This window comes from Stenella coeruleoalba, assembly GCF_951394435.1.
Source record: "Stenella coeruleoalba genome assembly, chromosome: 4".
Taxonomy (NCBI): Eukaryota; Metazoa; Chordata; class Mammalia; order Artiodactyla; family Delphinidae; genus Stenella; species Stenella coeruleoalba.
In genome coordinates, this window is record NC_137149.1 from 109,977,307 (window position 1) to 110,000,791 (window position 23,485).

General features: G+C 39.9%; 2 protein-coding genes across 3 annotated transcripts in view; one reads left to right on the forward strand and one right to left on the reverse strand.

The window, feature by feature from the left end:
- The window catches only part of COPS4 (COP9 signalosome subunit 4), a 36,960-nt gene extending 33,743 nt beyond the window's left edge, over positions 1-3,217 (forward strand). For both annotated transcript variants that reach the window (XM_079920654.1, XM_079920653.1), the window contains one exon: positions 2,716-3,217. In XM_079920654.1, coding sequence (XP_079776780.1) covers positions 2,716-2,772 — 57 coding nt within the window. In that variant the 3' untranslated portion in view covers positions 2,773-3,217. The remainder of the gene's footprint in view (positions 1-2,715) is intronic.
- A 5,865-nt stretch (positions 3,218-9,082) lies between these two features.
- The window catches only part of PLAC8 (placenta associated 8), a 37,896-nt gene continuing 23,493 nt past the window's right edge, over positions 9,083-23,485 (reverse strand). Inside the window, exon 5 of the mRNA XM_079919866.1 lies at positions 9,083-9,399. The gene's annotated coding sequence lies outside the window, so the exon portion shown is untranslated. The remainder of the gene's footprint in view (positions 9,400-23,485) is intronic.

Sequence of the window (23,485 nt, forward strand, 5' to 3'; positions counted from 1 at the left end):
TACAAAGTCTCCAAAAGGTCCTGCATGATCCTTTATGGTTTTCTCTTTCCAATCCAGCTCACAGGACTTTTTGTTTTTTCCAGCATTGTAAATTCTTTCCCACTTGAAACATTCCAAAATAGTCATCCCTCTCCACAAGCAGCCTCTCCAGCCATCTTCTGTTTGTCCCCATGTCTTAGTTTGAACAATGTTAATCAATAATGATTTTCCTGACTTCCCAGGTTAGGTATGGCTTTAAGTCATACATGCTTGTCACCCTGAATTTCTGAATTTGTCTAAATGTCTGTTTCTGTTAACCAAGCTCAGCTTCCTAGTGATAGATATTAAGTGTCTTTTGTTCTCCATGGTATATCCAACATCTTTTCCAGTGCCCTGCACGTTGTAAGTGGGAAATAAATAATTATTGAATGAGCAAACACAGTGTATGATGAAGAGTATAGCAGAAGCGTCACAAAGTAAACACAATTTAAATTAACGTATACCAACTTGATAGAATATGGGATATTTTACTTTCTAATTTTCTTAGATTTAAAAACTACAATGGTAAATCTGCTCATAATAAGAAGTAAAACATTACAAGGATGAATAAAGGAAGAGTCCGTAATGTCTTTCCACTTTCACCTGCATTCTTCTGATCCCAGCTGCCTGGCATAACTAATGTCAGTCTAAAGTCTCGTGTGCCTTTCTACATGCTTATATAGATAAGTAAAAACATGTAGAGATTTTTTAAAGTGGCATTATACTTTAAAGTACATAGTGTTCTATGAAGTGTTTTTTGTTTTTTGTTTGTTTGTTTGTTTGGGGGGTTTTTTGGCCACACTGCTTGGCACGTGGAACTTCCCCGACCAGGGATCTAGCCCATGCCCCCTGCAGTGGAAGCTCAGAGTCTTAGCCACTGGACCACCAGGGAAGTCCCAAAGTGGTTTTTTTTTTTTTAAGTTAATGTACCGTGAATATATTTGCAAGTCACTAGATATAAATCTAATTTATTTGTTTTAATAGCTGCATAGTATTTCGTGGAGTTCAACTATTCACCTGTTGATGGACATTCAGGTGGTTTCCTTGTGCGTATCTTTATATACTGGGACACTTAGTTCTATAGAACAGAGTCTCAGAAGTTGCATACTTTGCATCAGAGGATATACATATTTTGATTCTTAATAGCTACTGCCAGTTTGCTTTCCAGAAAGGTGTAGCCATTTACACTTCCACCAATATGAGAGAATGAATATTTAAGATCTGGATATTCTTCTTCTTTTTATCTTTTGCCAATTGTTGAGGGGAAAATACTATGTTATTGTTTTATTGTGCATTTCCTTGGCACTAGTGAAGTTTAATATCTTTCCATGTATTGGCCATTAGTATTTCCTTTTCTGTGAATTCATGTTAGTTTTTCTTGTCTATTTCCTTCATTCCCCCTCCACACCTTTCCTATCTGTTACAGATATTTTTCTCTTTCTGTCAGTTGTGTTTCTGTAACGCAATGCATGCCATAAACACATTTAAAAGCTCTTTTGCAGCCAAATATGTCCATTTTTAATTTTATGGCTTTTGTGTTTTCTGTGTTGATTAGGAAAGTCTCCCTCCCACCTAGAGGGGTGGGATAGGGAGGGTGGGAGGGAGACGCAAGAGGGAGGGGATATGGGGATATATGTATCGCTGATTCACTTTGTTATAAAGCAGAAACTAACACACCATTGTAAAGCAATTATACTCCAATAAAGATGTTAAAAAAAAAAGAAAGTCTCCCTCATTTTGGGATAAAATTAATATTTTCCTAAAATTTCTTCTAATATTTTATTTATTGTTTTATATTTAGAAATTTAATCTGTCTGCAGTTCATTTTTGAGTATAATTTTAAGGCATGGTCTAGTTATTTGTTTTAAGATGGATTGCCAATTATGCAGATATCTTTCATTAAATAAAATATCCTTTCTGATCTTTGGCGTATATTAGGTTCCACATATATGTTCGGATCTATTTCTGTACTCTATTTGGTTCCATTGATCTGTAACAATATTAGGTAATAAATTTATAGTAAATTTTACTGTTAATAAAGGAATACCTATTCCTCCACTACTATTTTTTAATTGAGTTGAAGTTCACATAACATGAAATTAATCATTTAAAAGTGAAAAATTCAGTAACATTTAGTATGTTTGCAGTGTTATGCAACCACCATCTCTACCTAGTTCCAGAACATTTTCATCTTCCCAAAAGGAAATCCCATGCCCCTTAAGCAATTGCTCCTCATACCTCTCTCCCCAACCCCTGGCAACCAATTTCTATTCTGTCTCTATGGATTTACCTGTTCTGGATATTTGATATGAATGAAACCATACAATATGTGACCTTTCAGCTTCTTTCACTGATCGTAGTGTTTTCAAGTTTCACTTTCCCCAGTTGGTGGCAGTGTCTTACGAAGCAGTAGACATTGGTGAGGGAACAGGTGGCCTCAGTGAAGTTGTCTGTCTGACTGCTGCAGTTGAGGTGGTTTGGTTTTATTTTGTGTTTTTTGTTTTGTTTTGTTTATACTTTGTACCAGTGATTGGGGTACTTTTCTTAACTATTTTTTAATTAGCTTAATTTCATTAACTAAGATTTTTGGAGTAAACTTTTAAAAATCAATGTTACTGTATTTATCTTCTAACTCAACATTCACTGTGGTTGCAAAGGAGTAATTTCAACTTTGTACATTATTCCTTTTTTCTTTAGCACGAGAAGCCCTGCCAACATGGGACAAACAGATCCAATCGCTTTGTTTCCAAGTGAATAACCTTTTGGAGAAAATCAGTCAGACAGCACCAGAATGGACAGCACAAGCCATGGAAGCCCAGATGGCTCAGTGAATCCTTGCAGACCTTCTGTGCACATTACATCTTTTTCCATGTTGTACAGTTTAATTTCACTATCTCTCAAAAGCATTTGCATCATGACCTTACATATTTCAATCCCTTTTATGCTGGATTCAATTTAAAGAAGACATTATTAGAGCAGGAAGTACAAGCATTTAAAAATATGTAGTTCCCATTTATTCAGGGTCTCTGTATCAGGCTAACTCAGATGTTTTGAAAGCTTTTTCTTTAAACAGAGTAAGTGAAGTATCTGTGGCTAAAAAGTTTGGGATTTGTGATAACTTTGTAGTTATGTAAAACTTAAGTGCTTTGTGCCTCTCCACATGTGGTTATCTAATAAATGGAGAAGTGAGCCAAATAAAAGTAGTACTTTGTTTTTAATTAGTGAACAGTGTTTTGTTCCTTTTTCCTTTCAATTAAGCAGACACTTATTTATACCATATGCAAGAAATGCAAAGATAAGCCAAAAAGCCTGTTCTCCAGGCATTCACAGAGTCACAGAGCTAAGAGTCAATATATGAAATACTTGTAGTTGTACCAAGTACTAGAGTACATAGGCAGGAGCTTTTCACTTAGCAGAGAGAGATCAGGGAAGACTCCTCAGGATTATTTCAGCCTTGCTTTATAGTGAAAACAGGGAAGAACTTTTAAAAAAGAGTTTGGGAGCTTCCTTGGTGGAGCAGTGGTTGAGAGTCCATCTGCCGATGCAGGGGATGCAGGTTCGTGCCCTGGTCTGGGAGGATCCCACATGCCGCGAAGAGGCTGGGCCCGTGAGCCATGGCCGCTGAGCCTGCGCGTCTGGAGCCTGTGCTCCGCAATGGGAGAGGCCACAACCGTGAGAGGCCCACGTACCACAAAAAAAAATAAATAAATAAAAATAATAAAAAATAAAAGAGTTTGTAGGCAATTACCAGTTTCAGCTCCAGCATATAAGGAGCTGAAGTCATCACTCCATCCTCACAGCAAGACATATCCCACAACATGCAAGGACAGATGGATAATGTAAGCAGACAGATTGAAATTTCAGAACTATAAAATTTTAAAAAATATAGTTGATATGCTAAGAGAGGATGGAGAAAATGGAATCATAAGAAAAAGGCTGAACAGGCAGAAAAATCAATGCCTTTTATTAGATCTGAAGGAGAATTGAGGTCATAGGGCAAACCACCACTCCCAAACTGGAGAAACAGCCAGATAGAATCACATTAGAGATCAGCTTACCAGGAGCAGACCTGCTTGGGCCAGTAACTGATATGAACAGTGAAATGGTAACTTTGACAAGTTACTGGATGCTAACTGCCTTGACAGTTAAAAACCCCACTCTTAGGAGAACCTCCACACTTTATAGGATTTATCCCCAGGAACCCCACCAAGTTCTCATGATTAAGATCAGGGATCCCCTTGTGTTTCAGGGGAGGAGAAGATAACTATTTTGAAATACACCCATATCATTTTCCATGACAAAGTCCTGCCCTCTGAAGGAAATTACTCTACCAGAGCCTTATCTCACCTGAGGAAAAGCAAGTTAGACAATCTCAGCCCCCTTTAGCCTTCTTATATCATGGGAGAAGAGAAAAAAATGTCTAAGAAATACTTCTGAAAATCACAGCCCAGGGACCCAGGCCAAATAAAAGACAGAGATATAAGATTATTGAATGCTTCCCAAATACCCTACCACCATGACAACAGAGTTCCAGTGTAGTATCTGTTCAGTATGACTGAGAGCTCCAAGACAGACTCTTTAACAAAGAATTCTTAGGGAAAAAACACAACAGGGAAGAAGACAAAACAACAAGGAAAACAGAGGAAACAAGCCTCTGCCACTTAGAGCTACAGAAAATGTTAAGTACTGCCTAGCTCCTATCTAGATTAACATAAAACCTTCTACTAAAAGACTAATTGCCTCAGTTCCTATTTCCTGATACATCATGTCTGGCCTCCAACCAAAAAGTTACAAAGGGTGATCAAAGGCAAGAAAAAGCACAATTTGAAGAGACAAATCAAGCATGAGAGCCAGACTCAGATATGGCAGGGATGTTGAAATTCTCAGAACAGAATAGAAATTTAAAACAGCTATGTTTAAGTTGCTAACGGCTCTCATGGAAAAAGTAGACAACATGCAAGGACAGATGGGTAATGTAAGCAGACAAATTGAAGTTTCGGAACTGTAAAATTTTTAAAAATATACTTGATAGCTAAGAGGATGGAGAAAATGTAATCATAAACTGCTCAGTTAAAATCAGAGCATCAACAATAGAGTGTCAAAATACATGTGGCCCAAACTGATAGAACTGCAAGAAGAAGTAGGCGAGGCCACTACTATATTTGGAGATTTCAATACCCGTCTATCAGCAATGGACAGATTCAGCAGGCAGAAAAGTAGTAAGGACATAGTTGAACTCAACAGCACCATCAATCAATTGGATCTAATTGTTATTTCTAAACCACTTCATCCAACAACAGCAGAGTACATTCAAGCTCACATAGAACATTCATGAAGGTAGACCACATCTTGGGCCATAAAACACACCTTAACAAGTTAAAAAAAAAATAGATATCCTAAAATGTATGCTTTTAGACCACAGTGAAATGAAACTGAAAATCAATAACAGAAAGATACCTGGAAATTCCCTCAAAACTTGGAGATTAAACAACATGCTTCAGGACTTCCCTGGTGGTCCAGTGGTAAAGAATCTGCCTTCCAATGCAGGGGATGTGGGTTTGATCCTTGGTCGGGGAACTAAGATCCCACATGCTGTGGGGCAGCTAAGCCCATGTGCCTCAACTAGAGAGTCCGCATGCCACAAACTACAGAGCCCACAAACCCTGGAGCCTGTGTGCCACAACTTGAGAGATGCCTGTGAGCCACAGTGAAGAGCCCTCGTGCCGCAACGAAAGATCCTCCATACCGCAACAAATATCCCACATGCTGCAACTAAGACCTGACACAGCCAATAAATAAAAAATAAACAAAATACTTCTAAATAACATATGGATTAAAGAAGAAATCTCGGGCTTCCCTGGTGGTGCAGTGTTTGAGAGTCCGCCTGCTGATGCAGGGGACGCGGGTTCATGCCCCGGTCTGGCAAGATGCCGTGGAGTGGCTAGGTCCATGAGCCATGGCCGCTGGGCCTGCGCGTCCGGAGCCTGTGCTCCGCAACGGGAGAGGCCACAACAGTGAGAGGCCTGTGTACCGCAAAAAAAAAAAGAAAGAAAAGAAAGAAATCTCAAGAGAAATTTAAAAATATTTTGAACTAAATGAAAATGAAAATACAACTTATCAAAATTTGTGGGTTGCAGTGAAAGCAGTGCATATCTTAGGAAAGAATAAAGATCCAAGGTCAATAATTTAAGCTTCCACATTAGGAAACTAGAAAAAAAGCAAATTAAATCCAAAGTAAGAAGAAGGGAAGAAATAATAAAAATTATAATAGAGTGTAAATCAGTGAAACTTGAAAACAGGAAGTTGATAAAGAAAATCAATGAAACCAAAGTCTGGTTCTTTGACAAGATCAATAGAATTGGTAACTCTAGCCAGACTAAGATAAAAAGAGAAGGCAAATTACTAATATCAGGAATGAAGGGGGCCATCACTACAGATCCTATGAAGAATAGAAGGATAATTAAGGAATAATATGAACAACTCTGTGCTGACAGATTTGATAACCTAGATGAAATGGACCAATTTCTTTGAGAGACATAATTACCAAAAACCTCACAAGAAGAAATAATCTAAATAGGCCTATATCTATTAAAAATTTTTAATCAATAATTAACAACCTTCCATGACAGAAAGCACCAGGCCCAGATGGGTTTACTGGTGAATTCTATGAAACATATAAGGAAGAAATCACACCAACTCTCTATAATCTCTTTCAGAAAATAGAAGCAGAGAACATTTCTTAATCCATTCTATGAGGCAAGCATCACCCTTCCACCAAAAGCAGATAAAGACATTACAAGAAAGGAAAACTGCAGTCCAATATCTATCATGAACATAGATGCAAAAATTCTTAACAAAATATTGGTGAATCAAGTCCAGCAGTACAGAGAAAGAAGTATACACCATGACCAAGTGGGATTTATTCCAGGTGTGTAAATTGGCTCAACATCCAAAAATCAGTTAATGTAATCCATCACATCTAAAAGCTAAAGAAGAAAAATCATTTGATCACATCAATAGGTACAGAAAAATCATTTTACAAAATCCAACACCTACTCATGATAAAAACTTTCAGCAAACTAGGAATACAGGGGGAACTTCCTCAATTTAATAAGGAACGTGTACAAAAAACCTATAGCTAACATCATAATGGTGAGAAACTAGATTGCTAGATTCTTTCCCCCTAAGATCAGGAACAAAGTGAAGTTGTTTGCTCTCACCACACTTTTTTTTTTTTGGCCTTACCTCATGACTTTTCAGATCTTAATTCCCCAACCCACACCCTTGGCAGTGAAAGTGTGGAGTCCTAACCACTGGGAATTCCCTCACCACTCCTATTAAACTTTGTACTGGAAGTCCTAGGTAATGCAATAACTCTAGAAAAGGAAATTAAACTTTAAATACAGACTGGGAAGGAAGAAATAAAACTATATTCAAAGTTGACACGATTATGTAGAAAATCCCAAGGAATCAAAAACAAAAAAAAAATTTCCAGCAACTAATAAGCAGTTATAGCAAAGTTGCTGGATACAAGGTTAATATACAAAAGTCAGTTTCTTTCCTATATATATAACAATGAAGAGCTGGAATTTGAAATTTGAAAAAAGTATGTGTGTTCAAAGTAGGGAAAATAGGGAATTTGTAGAGTGAAAAAATAGTGGGAGAATAGGCTAACGAGGTAGATTAAGGTTATATTGTGAAGCACCAGGCAAATTTTTTTAGGATGTTTACAGTTTACTCATGGCAAGCTGTGTATAGGATGGACTGGAGAGAAGGCAATGGGAGCTGGAGTTACTAGAGGCAGAGACACTAATTCAGGAGCTATGAATGTGAGTCTCCAAAGACATAATTAGGGCTTGGACTACATCCATGGCAGTGCAGACAAAGAAGAGAGGACAGATTAATTCATTCAATAAATGATTTCAGTATGTATCTACTAGGTGTCAGGCATTCTTCTAGGCACCACAGATACAGCAACAAACAAAATAGATCATCCATTGGGGGTATTAAGTGGAGTTTAAGTGACAGAAGTTGGTGTTGGATTAGATGTGAGAAGGGAGAATGGTATGCTGAGACAGTTCAGGTTTCACTGATATCTAGATTTCTCACCTTAAACAACTGAGTGGTAATATCTTTTGACCTGTTGTGTAGAGAAGGGGTAGGGCACATCCATATGGACTTGTTTAGTAGGCAGCTGAAGAGACATTCTGAAGATCAATAGTAAGGGAGAAACTGGGAATACAGTCTTCCTTGGTGTATAGGGGCGTTTGAAGACACGGGAGTAGAGGACTCTAAGAAGAACATGAGTTGTAAAAGGAGTGGACCCAGGAAAGAACATTGCAAAGTACCTACATCTATAAGGCAAGTAAAGAAGGGCAAAACACTCAAGTTTGTTGAATGCGTCTTAAGTTCCAGGTGCTTTTACATTTTATCTCACTGAAATTTCACAATATACTTATAGTGAAATATCTAATTATAGAAGATAGTTTTGCCTCCCTCAACCCCCCACCCCAACAAATGAAATGGACTCAGAAGTGTAGGAGGAGAACGAAAGGAAATTAGGAAGTGAGATTTTCATCAGGGTACAATGTTGCAGAGGATCAAACAGGTTGAGAAATGTGAAAAAAATAGTTTCTTCATACATTTATGCATCAATATTTAACCAAAATTGAATCATATTGAATTGAATTTTTATTACTTGCTCTGATACTTCATATCCAAAAGAGAAAGAAAATCAATAACACAACAATGAAACCATCAGGTATGCAGTTGGGAAGCAGAGCATAGCGCATTGTTGCTTTGTCAGCATTGATAATGCTTATAGATTACGTGAAAAGGAGCAAAAGTGTTGGCTAAATGTACCATAAGTGTCTTAGAATAGTTGTCTGTAGCCGTTTTCTCTATCTCTTAAACTTCTTAGAGGAAAGAGAGCTGAGTAGCTGTGGACCGAAATCTCCTGTTAGGAAACCAAACTACGAGAACCAAATTATGAGATTGACCCCTGAAATTGACTAATGACGTAAGGACATTTTATTGAGAGCAAAGAAGCATAAAGATTCATGTTAGTAAAATCTTTTATTTGGTTTATATTTTAAATGTAATACAAAATTTATAAGCCAGAAAATTTAATAGCAAGGAGAAACTAAGCTGGACCATTTAGAAAAACTAAGGGACAACACTCCTTTAAAATAAATCAAAGTTCAATTTTTTTTTACCCCATTGATTGTGATTAAACATACCAATCATATTTCAATTGCAAAAAGTGGAGAAGCACTCAAGCTGAAGAGGTGTAGAGCTGGTTTTAGTTGCTTCAGTAAGAGCTCTTCACGAGGTCAGGAGAGAGACCACAGGAAAAAGGAAAGAAAAAAAAGAGCTCTTCACCTATAAGGGACAGACAAAAAATAGGGTTAAATTTTCTCAATCTACTTTTTAAATTTTAATAAAGGTCTAATTTTAGAATCATTTTAGATTTACAGAAAAGTTGCAAAGATAGTATAGAGAGTTCCCATATAACTTGCACCAGTTCCCTTATTGGTTAACATCTTACTGTGTTAGGTTTGTGACCACGAACCAATGTTGATAGATTATTAATCAAATCCTATCCTTTATTTAGATTCCCCAGTTTTTACCTAATGTTCCTTTGCTGTTCCAGGATCCCATCTAGCTGGTGTATTACCTTTAGTCATCATGTTTCCTTAGGCTCCTCTAAACTGCAATAGTTTCTCAAACATTCCTTGTTTTTGATGATCTTGACACTTTTGAGGAGAATCTGCCTCAATTTTTGTATTTTGTACAATGGGTCTCAATTTTTGTCTAATGTTTTTCTCATGGTTAGACTGGAGTTGTGGGGTTTTGAGAGGAAAACCCTAGAGGTAAGGTGCCAATCTCATCACATCATTTTAGGGGTACGTGCTATCAACAGGACACCACTGATGATGTTAACTTTGATATTAACTGGCTGAGGTAGTTTTGTCAGGTTTTTCCACTGTGAAGTTAGTTTTTTCCCTCCTTTTCATACTATACATTTTGAAAGAAAGTTGCTATGCAAACCCACACTTAAGGGGTGGGGAATTATGCTCTATCTCCTTGGGGGAGGTGTACCTACATAAATTATTTAAAATTCTGTATTTCTGGGAGATTTGTCTATTCTCCCTTCCTTGTTTGTTTTTAACATTTTTATTGGCATATAATTGCTTTACAATGTTGTGTTAGTTTCTGCTATATAACAAAGTGAATCAGCTATATGTATACATATATCCGCATATCCCATCCCTCTTGAGCCTCCCTCCCACCCTCCCTATCCCACCCCTCTAGGTGGTCACAAAACACCGAGCTGATCTCCCTGTGCTATGCAGCTGCTTCCCACTAGCTATCTATTTTACATTTGGTAGTGTATATATGTCCATGCCACTCTTTCACTTTGTCCCAGCTTACCCTTCCCCCTCCCCGTGTCCTCAAGTCCATTCTCTACCTCTGCATCTTTATTCCTGTCCTGTACCTAGGTTCATCAGAACCTTTTTTTTTCTGTCAGATTTCATATATATGTGTTAGCATATGGTATTTGTCTTTCTCTTTCTGACTTAATTCACTCCGTATGACAGACTCTAGGTCCATCCACCTCACTATAAATAACTCAAGTTCGTTTCTTTTTATGGCCAAGTAATATTCCATTGTATACATGTGCCACATCTTCTTTATCCATTCATCTCTTGATGGACATTTAGGTTGCTCCCATGTCCTGGCTATTACAAATAGTGTTGCAGTGAACACTGTGGTACGTGACTCTTTTTATTAATTAATTAATTAATTAATTTATAGGCTGCATTGGGTCTTTGCTGCTGTGCATGGGCTCTCACTAAATGCAGCGAGCAGGGGCTACTCTTTGTTGCAGTGTGCATGCTTCTCACTGTGGTGGCTCCTCTTCTTATGGAGCATGGACTCTAGGCGCACAGGCTTCAGTCGTTGTGGCTCACGGGCTCTAGAACGCAGGCTCAGTAGTTGTGGCACATGGGCTTTGCTGCTCTGAGACATGTGTGATCTTCCCGGACCAAGGCTCAAACCTGTGTCTTCTGCATTGGCAGGCGGATTCTTAACCACTGCACCACCAGGGAAGCCCCATGCCTCTTTTTGAATTATGGTTTTCTCAGGGTATATGCCCAGTAGTGGGATTGCTGGGTTGTACGGTAGTTCTATTTTTAGTTTTTTGGAACCTCCATAATGTTCTCCATAGTGGCTGTATCAATTTACATTCCACCAACAGTGCAAGAGGGTTCCCATTTCTCCACACCCTCGCCAACATTTATTGTTTGTAGATTTTTTGATGATGGCCATTCTGACCAGTGTGAGGTGATACCTCATGGTGGTTTTGATTTGCATTTCTCTAATGATTAGTGATATTGAGCATCCTTTCCTGTGTTTGTTGGCAATCTGTATATCTTCTTTGGAGAAAGGTCTATTTAAGCCTTCTGCCCATTTTTGGATTGGGTTATTTTTTTTTTTTTGATATTGAGCTGCTTGTATATTTTGGAGATTAATGCTTTGTCTGTTGCTTCATTTGCAAATATTTTCTCCCATTCTGAATGCTGTCTTTTCGTCTTGTTTATGGTTTCCTTTGCTGTGCAAAAGGTTTTAAGTTTCATTAGGTCCCATTTGTTTATTTTTGTTTTTATTTCCATTTCTCTAGGAGGTGGGTCAAAAAGGATCTTGCTGTGATTTATGTCATAGAGTGTTCTGCCTATGTTTTCCTCTAAGAGTTTAATAGTGTCTGGCCTTACATTTAGGTCTTTAATCCATTTTGAGTTTATTTTTGTATACAGTGTTAGGGAGTGTTCTAATTTCATTCTTTTACATGTAGATGTCCAGTTTTCCCAGAACCACTTATTGAAGAGGCTGTCTTTTCTCCATTGTATATTCTTGCCTCCTTTGTCTAAGATAAGGTGACCGTATGTGTGTGGGTTTAACTGTGTGCTTTCTATTCCATTCCATTGATCTATATTTCTGTTTTTGTGCCAGTACCATACTATCTTGATTACTGTAGCTTTGTAGTATAGTCCGAAGTCAGGGAGCCTGATTCCTCCAGCTCCGTTTTTCTTTCTCAATATTGCTTTGGCTGTTCAGGGTCTTTTGTGTTTCCAAGCAAATTGTAAAAATTTTTGTTCTAGTTCTATGATAAATGCCATTGGTAGCTTGACAAGGATTGCACTGAATCTGTAGATTGCTTTGGGTAATATAGTAATTTTAACAATGTTGATTCTTCCCCTCCAAGTACATGGTTTATCTCTCCATCTGTCTGTATCGTCTTTAATTTCTTTCATCAGTGTCTTATAGTTTTCTGCATACGGTTCTTTTGTGTCCTTAGGAAGGTTTATTCCTAGGTATTTTATTCTTTTTGTTGCAGTGATAAATGGGATTGCTTCCTTAATTTCTCTTTCAGTTTTTTCATCATTAATGTATAGGAATGCAAGAGATTTCTGTACATTAATTGTGTAACCTGTTACTTTACCAAATTCATTGTTTAGTTCTAGTAGTTTTCTGGTAGCATCCTTAGGATTCTCTATGTATAGTATCATGTCATCTGCAAAGAGTGACACTTTTACTTCTTCTTTTCTGATTTATATTTCTTTTATTTCTTTTCCTTCTCTGATTTTGGTGTATCACATTGATTGATAGAACTATGATTGCTGGGTCTATAATAGAACTATGGGTAGTTCTATTTGTAGTTTTTTAAGGAACCTTAAAAAATTCCTTTTTAAGGAACCTTCCTAGATATTTTATTCTTTTTGTTGCAATGGTAAATGGGAGTGTTTTCTTGATTTCACTTTCAGATTTTTCATCCTTAGTGTATAGGAATGCCAGAGATTTCTGTACATTAATTTTGTATCCTGCTACTTTACCAAATTCATTGATTAGCTCTAGTAGTTTTCTGGTAGCATCTTTAGGATTCTCTATGTATAGTATCATGTCATCTGCAAACAGTGACAGCTTTACTTCTTCTTTTCCGATTTGGATTCCTTTTATTTCCTTTTCTTCTCTGATTGCTGTGGCTAAAACCTCCAAAACTATGTTGAATAAGAGTGGTGAGAGTGGGCAATCTTGTCTTGTTCCTGATCTTAGTGGAAATGCTTTCAGTTTTTCACCATTGAGGACAATGTTGGCTGTGGGTTTGTCATATATGGCCTTTATTATGATGAGGAAAGTTCCCTCTATGCCTACTTTCTGCAGGGTTTTTATCATAAATGGGTGTGGAATTTTGTCAAAAGCTTTCTCTGCATCTATTGAGATGATCATATGGTTTTTCTCCTTCAATTTGTTAATATGGTGTATCACGTTGATTGATTTGCATATATTGAAGAATCCTTGCATTCCTGGAATAAACCCCACTTGATCATGGTGTATGATCCGTTTAATGTGCTGTTGGATTCTGCTTGCTGGTATTTTATTGAGGATTTTTGCATCTGTGTTCATCAGTGATATTGGCCTGTAGTTTTCTTTCTTTGTGACATCCTTGTCTGGTTTTGGTATCAGGGTGATGGTGGCCTCGTAGAAGGAGTTTGGGAGTGTTCCTCCCTTTGCTATATTTTGGAAGAGTTTGAGAAGGATAGGTGATAGCTCTTCTCTAAATGTTTGATAGAATTCGCCTGTGAAGCCATATGGTCCTGGGCTTTTGCTTGTTGGAAGATTTTTAATCACAGTTTCAATTTCAGTGCTTGTGATTGGTCTGTTCATATTTTCTATTTCTTCCTGATTCAGTCTTGGCAGGTTGTGCCTTTCTAAGAATTTGCCCATTTCTTCCAGGTTGTCCATTTTATTGGCATAGAGTTGCTTGTAGTAATCTCTCATGATCTTTTGTATTTCTGCAGTGTCAGTTGTTACTTCTCCTTTTTCCTTTCTAATTCTATTGATTTGAATCTTCTCCCTTTTTTTCTTGAGGAGTCTGGCTAATGGTTTATCAATTTTGTTTATCCTTTCAAAGAACCAGCTTTTAGTTTTATTGATCTTTGCTATCATTTCTTTTTCATTTATTTCTGATCTGATTTTTATGATTTCTTTCCTTCTGCTAACTTTGGGGTTTTTTGTTCTTTCTCTAATTGCTTTAGGTGCAAGGTTAGGTTGTTTATTCGAGATGTTTCCTGTTTCTTAAGGTAGGATTGTATTGCTATAAACTTCTCTCTTAGAACTGCTTTTGCTGCATCCCATAGATTTTGATTCGTCGTGTCTCCATTGTCATTTGTTTCTAGGTATTTTTTGATTTCCTCTTTGATTTCTTCAGTGATCACTTCATTATTAAGTAGTGTATTGTTTAGCCTCCATGTGTTTGTATTTTTTACAGATCTTTTCCTGTAATTGATATCTAGTCTCATGGCGTTGTGGTCAGAAAAGATACTTGATACAATTTCAATTTTCCTAAATTTACCAAGGCTTGATTTGTGACCCAAAATATGATCTATCCTGGAGAATGTTCCATGAGCACTTGAGAAAAATGTGTATTCTGTTGTTTTTGGATGGAATGTCCTATAAATATCAATTAACTCCATCTTCTTTAATGTATCATTTAAAGCTTGTGTTTCCTTATTTATTTTCATTTTGGATGATCTGTCCATTGGTGAAAGTGGGGTGTTAAAGTCCCCTACTATGAATGTGTTACTGTTGATTTCCCCTTTTATGGCTGTCAGTATTTGCCTTATGTATTGAGGTGCTCCTATGTTGGGTGCATAAATATTTACAATTGTTATATCTTCTTCTTGGATCGATCCCTTGATCATTATGTAGTGTCCTTCTTTGTCTCTTCTAATAGTCTTTATTTTAAAGTCTATTTTGTCTGATATGAGAATTGCTACTCCAGCTTTCTTTTGGTTTCCATTTGCATGAAATACCTTTTTCCATCCCGTTACTTTCAGTCTGTATGTGTCTCTAGGCCTGAAGTGGGTCTCTTGTAGACAGCAAATATATGAGTCTTGTTTTTGTATCCATTCGGCCAATCTGTGTCTTTTGGTGGGAGCATTTAGTCCATTTACATTTAAGGTAATTATTGATATGTGTGTTCCCATTCCTATTTTCTTAATTGTTTTGGGTTCGATATTGTAGGTCTTTTCCTTCTTTTGTGTTTCTTGCCTAGAGAAGTTCCTTTAGCAGTTGTTGTAGAGCTGGTTTGGTGGTGCTGAACTCTCTCAGCTTTTGCTTGTCTATAAAGGTTTTAATTTCTCCATCAAATCTGAATGAGATCCTTGCTGGGTAGAGTAATCTTGGTTGCAGGTTTTTCTCCTTCAACACTTTCAATATGTCCTGCCACTCCCTTCTGGCTTGCAGAGTTTCTGCTGAAAGATCAGCTGTTAACCTTATGGGGATTCCCTTGTGTGTTATTTGTTGTTTTTCCCTTGCTGCTTTTAATATGTTTTCTTTGTATTTAATTTTTGACAGTTTGATTAATATGTGTCTTGGTGTATTTCTCCTTGGATTTATCCTGTATGGGACTCTCTGTGCTTCCTGGACTTGATTAACTATTTCCTTTCCCATATTAGGGAAGTTTTCAACTATAATCTCTTCAAGTATTTTCTCAGTCCCTTTCTTTTTCTCTTCTTCTTCTGGAACCCCTATAATTCGAATGTTGGTGAGTTTAATGTTGTCCCAGAGGTCTCTGAGACTGTCCTCAGTTCTTTTCATTCTTTTTTCTTTATTCTGCTCTGCAGTAGTTATTTCCACTATTTTATCTTCCAGGTCACTTTACCGTTCTTCTGCCTCAGTTATTCTGCTATTGATCCCATCTAGAGTATTTTTCATTTCATTTATTGTGTTGTTCATCATTGTTTGTTTCATCTTTAGTTCTTCTAGGTCCTTGTTAACTGATTCTTGCATTTTGTCTATTCTATTTCCAAGATTTTGGATCATCTTTACTATCATTATTCTGAATTCTTTTTCAGGTAGACTGCCTATTTCCTCTTCATTTGTTAGGTCTGGTGGGTTTTTATCTTGCTCCTTCATCTGCTGTGTGTTTTTCTGTCTTTTCATTTTGCTTATCTTACTGTGTTTGGGGTCTCCTTTTTGCAGGCTGCAGGTTCGTAGTTCCTGTTGTTTTTTGTGTCTGTCTCCAGTGGCTAAGGTTGGTTCAGTGGGTTGTGTAGGCTTCCTGGTGGAGGGTACTAGTGCCTGTGTTCTGGTGGATGAGGCTGGATCTTGTCTTTCTGGTGGGCAGGTCCACGTCTGGTGGTGTGTTTTGGGGTGTCTGTAGACTTATTATGATTTTGGGCAGCCTCTCTGCTAATGGGTGGGGTTGTGTTCCTGTGTTGCTAGTTGTTTGGCATAGGATGTCCAGCACTGTAGCTTGCTGGTCGTTGAGTGAAGCTGGGTGCTGGTGTTGAGATGGAGATCTCTGGGAGATTTTCTCCGTTTGATATTATGTGGAGCTGGGAGGTCTCTTGTGGACCAGTGTCCTGAAGTTGGCTCTCCCACCTCAGAGGCACAGCACTGACTCCTGGCTGCAGCACCAAGAGCCTTTCATCCACAGGGCTCCTTAATTTGGGATGATTCGTTGTCTATTCATGTATTCCACAGATGCAGGGTACATCAAGTTGATTGTGGAGCTTTAATCTGCTGCTTCTGAGGCTGCTGGGAGAGATTTCCCTTTCTCTTCTTTGTTCTCACAGCTCCCAGGGGCTCAGCTTTGGATTTGGCCCCGCCTGTGCGTGTAGGTCGCGGGAGGGCGTCTGTTCTTTGCTCAGACAGGACGGGGTTAAAGGAGCCGCTGATTCGGAGGCTCTGGCTCACTCAGGCCGGGGGGGTAGGGAGGGTCACGGAGTGTGGGGCGGGCCTGCGGCGGCAGAGGCCGGCATGACGTTGCTAGCCTGAGGCGCGCCGTGCGTTCTCCCGGGGGAGTTGTCCCTGGATCCCGGGACTCTAACAGTGGCGGGCTGCACAGGCTCCCCGGAAGGCGGTGTGTATAGTGACCTGTGTTCGCACACAGGTTTCTTGGTGGCGGCAGCAGCGGCCTTAGCGTCTCATGTCTGTCTCTTGGCTCCGCACTTTTAGCCGCGGCTCGCGCCCGTCTCTGGAGCTCCTTTAAGCAGCGTTCTTAATCCCCTCTCCTCGTGCACCAGGAAACAAAGAGGGAAGAAAAAGTCTCTTGCCTCTTCAGCAGGTGCAGACTTTTCCCCGGACTCCCTCCCGGCTAGCCACGGTGCACTAACGCCCTGCAGGCTGTGTTCACGCCGCCAACCTCAGTCCTCTCCTGGCGCTCCGACCGAAGCCTGAGCCTCAGCTCCCAGCCCCGCCTGCCCCGGCGGGCGAGCAGACAAGCCTCTCGGTTGGTGAGTGCCGGTCGGCCCGATCCTCTGCGCTGGAATCTCTCCGCTTTGCCCTCCACACCCCTGTTGCTGTGCTCTCCTCCGCGGCTCCCAAGCTCCCCCTCTCCGCCACCCGCAGTCTCCGCCACCCGCAGTCTCCGCCACCCGCAGTCTCCACCTTCGAAGCTCCCCCACTCCGCCACCCGAAGTCTCCGCCCGCGAAGGGGCTTCCTAGTGTGTGGATACTTTTCCTCCTTCACAGCTCTCTCCCGCTGGTGCAGGACCCGTCCCTATCCTTTTGTCTCTGTTTTTTTCTTTTGCCCTAACCAGGTACGTGGGGGGTTCCTTGCCTTTTGGGAGGTCTGAGGTCTTCTGCCAGCATTCAGTAGGTGCTCCGTAGGAGTTGTTCCACGCGTAGATGTATTTCTGGTGTATCTGTGGGGAGGAAGGTGATCTCCGTGTCTTACTCTTCCGCCATCTTCCCGGAAGTCCTCGTAGTTTTCTTTTTATGTGTGACATCTTTGTCTGGTTTTGGTATCAGAGTGATGGTGGCCTTGCAGAACGCGATTGAGAGTGTTCCTTCCTCTGCTATATTTTGGAAGAATTTGAGAAGGATAGGTGTCAGCTCTCCTCTAAATGTTTGATAGAATTCGCCTGTGAAGCCATCTGGTCCTGGACTTTTGTTTGTTGGAAGATTTTTTTTTATCACAGTTTCAATTTCATTACTTGTGATTGGTCTGTTCAGATTTTCTGTTTCTTCTTGGTTCATCTTGGAAGGTTGTACTTTTCTGAGAATTTGTCCATTTCTTCCAGGTTGTCCATTTTATTGGCATATAGTTGCTTGTAGTCTCTCATGGTCCTTTGTATTTATGCAGTGTCAGTTGTTATTTCTCCTTTTTCGTTTCTAATTCTATTGATTTGAGTCTTCTCCCTTTTTTTCTTAATGAGACTGGCTAATGGTTTATCAATTTTGTTTATCTTTTCAAAGAACCAGCTTTTAGTTTTATTGATCTTTGCTATCTTTCCTTCATTTCTTTTTCAATTATTTCTGATCCGATCTTTATGATTTCTTTCCTTCTGCTAACTTTGGGGGTTTTTTGTTCTTCTTTCTCTAATTGCTTTAGGTGTAAGGTTAGGTTGTTTATTTGAGATTTTTCTTGTTTTTTGCGGTAGGATTGTATTGCTATAAACTTCCCTCTTAGAACTGCTTTTGCTGCATCCCATAGGTTTTGTGTTGTATTTTCATTGTCATTTGTTTCTAGGTATTTTTTGATTTCTTCAGTGATCTCTTGGTTATTTAGTAGTGTACTGTTGAGCCTCCATGTGTTTGTAGTTTTTACAGATTTTTTTCCTCTAATTTGATATCTAGTCTCATAACATTGTGGTCATAAAAGATAATTGATATGATTTCAATTTTCTTAAATTTACCAAGGCTTTATTTGTGACCCAAGATATGATCAATCCTGGAAAATGTTCCATGGACACTCGAGAAGAAAGTGTATTCTGTTGTTTTTTCATGGAATGTCCTATAAATATCAATTAAGTATATTTGGTCTAATGTGTCTTTTAAAGCTTGTGTTTATTTATTTTCATTTTGGATGATCTGTCCATTGGTGAAAGTGGGGTGTTAAAGTCCCCTACTATTATTGTGTTACTGTCAATTTCCCCCCCTTTTTTTTTTTTTGCGGTACACGGGCCTCTCACTGTTGTGGCCTCTCCCGTTGCGGAGCACAGGCTCCGGACGTGCAGGCTCAGTAGCCATGGCTCATGGGCCCAGCCACTCCGCAGCATGTGGGATCTTCCCGGACCGGGGCACGAACCCATGTCCCCTGCATTGGCAGGGGGACTCTCAACCACTGCGCCACCAGGGAAGCCCTCAATTTCCCCTTTTATGGCTGTTAGGATTTGTCTTATGTACTGAGGTGCTCCTATATTGGGTGCATAAATATTTACAATTGTTATATCTTCTTCTTGGATTGATCCTTGGTCATTATGTAGTGTCCTTCTTTGTCTCTTGTAATAGTCTTTATTTTAAAGTCTATTTTGTCTGATATGAGAATTGCTACTCCAGCTTTCTTTTGATTTCAGTTTGCGTTGAATATCTTTTTCCATCCCCTCACTTTCAGTCTGTATGTGTCCCTAGGTCTGAAGTGGTCTCTTGTAGACAGCATATATATGGGTCTTGTTTTTGCGTCCATTCAGCCAGTCTGTGTCTTTTGTTTGGAGCACTGAATCCATTTACATTTAAGGTAATTATCGATACGTATGTTCCTATTACCATTTTCTTAATTGTTTTGGGTTTGTTATTGTAGGTCTTTTCCTTCTCTTGTGTTTCCTGCCTAGAGAAGTTCCTTTAGCATTTGTTGTAAAGCTGGTTTGGTGGTGCTGAATTCTCTTAACTTTTGCTTGTCTGTAAAGGTTTTGATTTCTCCATTGAATCTGAATGAGATCCTTGCTGGGTAGAGCAATCTTGGTTGTAGGTTTTTCTCTTTCATCACTTTAAATATGTCCTGCCACTCCCTTCTGGCTTGCAGAGTTTCTGTTGAAAGATCAGCTGTTAACCTTATGGGGTTTCCCTCGTATGTTATTTGTTGGTTTTCCCTTGCTACTTTTAATATTTTTCCTTTGTATTTAATTTTTGATAGTTTGATTAATATGTGTCTTGGTGTGTTTCTCCTTGGAGTTATCCTGTATGGGACTCTCTGTGCTTCCTGGACTTGACTACTTCCTTTCCCGTATGAGGGAAGTTTTCAACTATAATCTCTTCAAATATTTTCTCAGTCCCTTTCTTTTTCTCTTCTTCTTCTGGAACCCCTATAATTTGAATGTTGGTGCATTTAATGTTGTCCCAGAGGTCTCTGAGACTGTCCTCAATTCTTTTCATTCTTTTTTCTTTATTCTGCTCTGTGGCAGTTATTTCCACTATTTTATCTTCCAGGTCACTTATCCGTTCTTCTGCCTCAGTTATTCTGCTATTGATTCCTTCTAGAGAATTTTTAATTTCATTTATTGTGTTGTTCATCATTGTTTGTTTGCTCTTTAGTTCTTCTAGGTCCTTGTTAAACATTTCTTTGATTTTCTCCATTCTATTTCCAACATTTTTGGATCAACTTTACTATCATTACTCTGAATTCTTTTTCAGGTAGACTGCCTATTTCCTCTTCATTTGTTTGGTCTGGTGGGTTTTTACCTTGTTCCTTCATCAGCTGCGTATTTCTCTGTTTTCCTATTTGTTTAACTTACTGTGTTTGGAGTCTCCTTTTCGCAGGCTGCAGGTTCGTAGTTCCCATTGTTTTTGGTGTCTGCCCCCAGTGGGTGAGGTTTGTTCAGTGGCTTATTTAGGCTTCCTGGTGGAGGGTACTGGTATCTGTGTTCCGCCGGTTGGGGCTATATCTTGTCCTTTTGGCAGGCAGGGCCGTGTCTGGTGGTGTGTTTTGGAGTGTCTGTGAAATTAGTATGACTTTATGCAGCTTCTCTGTTGATGGGTAGGGTTGTGTTCCCATCTTGCTAGTTGTTTGGCATGGTGTGTTCAGCACTGGAGCTTGCTGGCCATTGGGTGGAGCTGTGTCTTAGTGTTGAGATGAAGATCTCGGAGAGCTCTAACCAATTGATATTATGTGGGGCCGGGAGGTCTCTGGTGGTCCAATGTCCTGGACTCGGCCCTCCCACCTCGGAGGCTCAGGCCTGAGACCCGGCCAGAGCACCAAGACCCTGCCAACCATAGAGCTCAGAAGAAAAGGAAGAGAGAAAAAAACAAAAACAAAGAACGAACAGACAGAGCCCTAGGACAAATGGTAAAAGCAAACCTATACAGACAAAATCACACAAAGAGGCATACACATACACACTCACAAAAAAGAGAAAAGGGAAAGAAATATATATGTATATATATATATATATATATATATATATATATATATATATATATATGGAAGAGAGCAACCAAACCCCAGTAAACAAATCCACCAATGATAATAAGCACTAAATACTAAACTAAGATAAACATAAAACCAGAAAAAAAATAATGCAGAAAGCAAACCGCAAGTGTACAGTTGCTCCCAAAGTCCACTGCCTCAATTTTGGGAACATTCGTTATCCATTTAGGTATCCTTCAGATGTAGGGTTTATCAGGTTGATTGTGGGGATTTAATCTGCTTCTCCTGAGGCTGCACAGAGAAATTTCCCTTTCTCTTATTCTTTCACACAGCTTCTGGGGTTCAGCTTTGGTTTTGGCCCCAACTCTGTGAGTAGGCCACCCTCAGGAGTCTGTTCCCTGCCCAGAGAGCTGGGGGTTAAAGCAGCGGCTGATTAGGGCTCTCTTGCTCTCTAAGGCCAGGGGGAGGGAGGGGTACAGTAGTCATTATTGGGATGTGGGGCGAGCCTGAGGCGGCAGAGGCCAGCGTGACGTTGCACCAGCCTGAGGCACGCTGTGTATTCTCCCGGGGAAGTTGTCCTTGGATCCCGGGACCCTGGCAGTGTCGGGCTGCACAAGCTCCCAGGGAGTGTGTGGATAGTGACCTGTGCTGGCACACAGGATTCTTGGTGGCAGCGGCAGCAGTGTTAGCAGTTCAGTCCCGTTCTGTGGTCCGAGCTGATAGCCGTGGCTCACGCCCATCTCTGGAGCTCGCTTAGGCAGTGTTCTGCCTTCTGTGGGCACACTGGGAAGGAATCCCCACTCCATGCACAGCCCAAAACAAAGGTCTCTTGCCTCTCTGGCAGGTCCAGACTTTTTTCGGACTCCCTCCCATCTAGCCGTGGTGCACTAACACCCTGCAGGCTGTGTTCACGCCGCCAACCCCAGTCCTCTCCCTGCGCTGTGACCGAAGCCCGAGACTCAGCTCCCAGCACCCCCTCACCCCGCCCCAGCAGGTGAGCAGACAAGCCTCTCGGGCTGGTGAGTGCTGGTCGACCCCGATCCTCTGTGCAGGAATCTCTCCGCTTTGCCCTCCGCACCCCTGTTGCTGTGCTCTCCTCCACGGCTCCGAAGCTTCCCACCTCCGCCCCTCTCAGTCTCTGCCCGCGAAGGGGCTTCTAGCGTGTGGAAACCTTGCCTCCTTCACGGCTCCCTCCCACTGGTGCAGGTCCCGTCCCTATCCTTTTGTCTCTGTTTTTTCTTTTTTCTTTTGCCCTACCCAGGTACGTGGGGACTTTCTTGCCTTTTGGGAGGTCTGAGGTCTTTTGCCAGCATTCAGTGGGTGTTCTATAGTTGTTCCACGTGTAGATATATTTCTGATGTATTTGTGGGGAGGAAGGTGATCTCCGCGTCTTACTCCTCCTCTCCATCTTGAAGGTCTCCCGCACTGATCTGTTTGTTTGTTTAGCGCTGCATGGCATGTGGGATCTTAGTTCCCCAGCCAGCGATCGAACCTGTGCCCCCTGCATTGGAAGCACAGAGTCCTAATCACTGAACCCCAGGGAAGTCCCTGCATTAGTGTATTTTTGAAGAAAACTTATTCTTACATATAGGTTGGTCACAGTAATGAATAATATTGCCATTACATACATATCAGTATGGACTGATACTCAGATACTTATTTTATACTTTGGGTTATAATCCAATACTACCTTATTTTGTTGCTCAAGTTGTTCCAATTTTGGCTACTGGGAACTTTTTCAGTTCGTTCTTGTATCCCTTTGTCTCAATCTGTTTTTTAACGTAAATCACATTATTCTTTTATCTTTATCTCTTTATTCTCCCATTTCAGGTATTTGTATATCTAAAGTGTTATTGTCAATGAATAATGTAGGGTCCAAGCTGATGAGCAGGAGTCGGGACCACCAAGATATTTTATGTCAAACCAGCTCAAAATTTCAGTGAGATAATTTCCTTGAGGTTAAAAAAAAGCTCAAATGCCAGGATTTATTATTGTATATGTGTGGGTAGATATTTTTTCCAAACAGTCTCATGTGCTTATTTAGGTAAAGTGTTGAAATGGTGTAAGGCCAAATCTTTGCTTTTGACCTCATCCTGTCCAGTCTGTGCCACTTGCCATTACCGGGTTAATTTTTCTAAAGTATAAGTCTACATATGTTACTCCTTTATAGCCTGCAATAACTCCTTAGTGCTTACCAAATAAAAGGCCAAATCATTAGCCCAGTATTCACTACATTGCATGCCAAGGTCCCAAATCAGTTTTTAAAATCTTTCATTTCTCATTATTTTCCTACTTATACCATATGTCCCTGCCAAG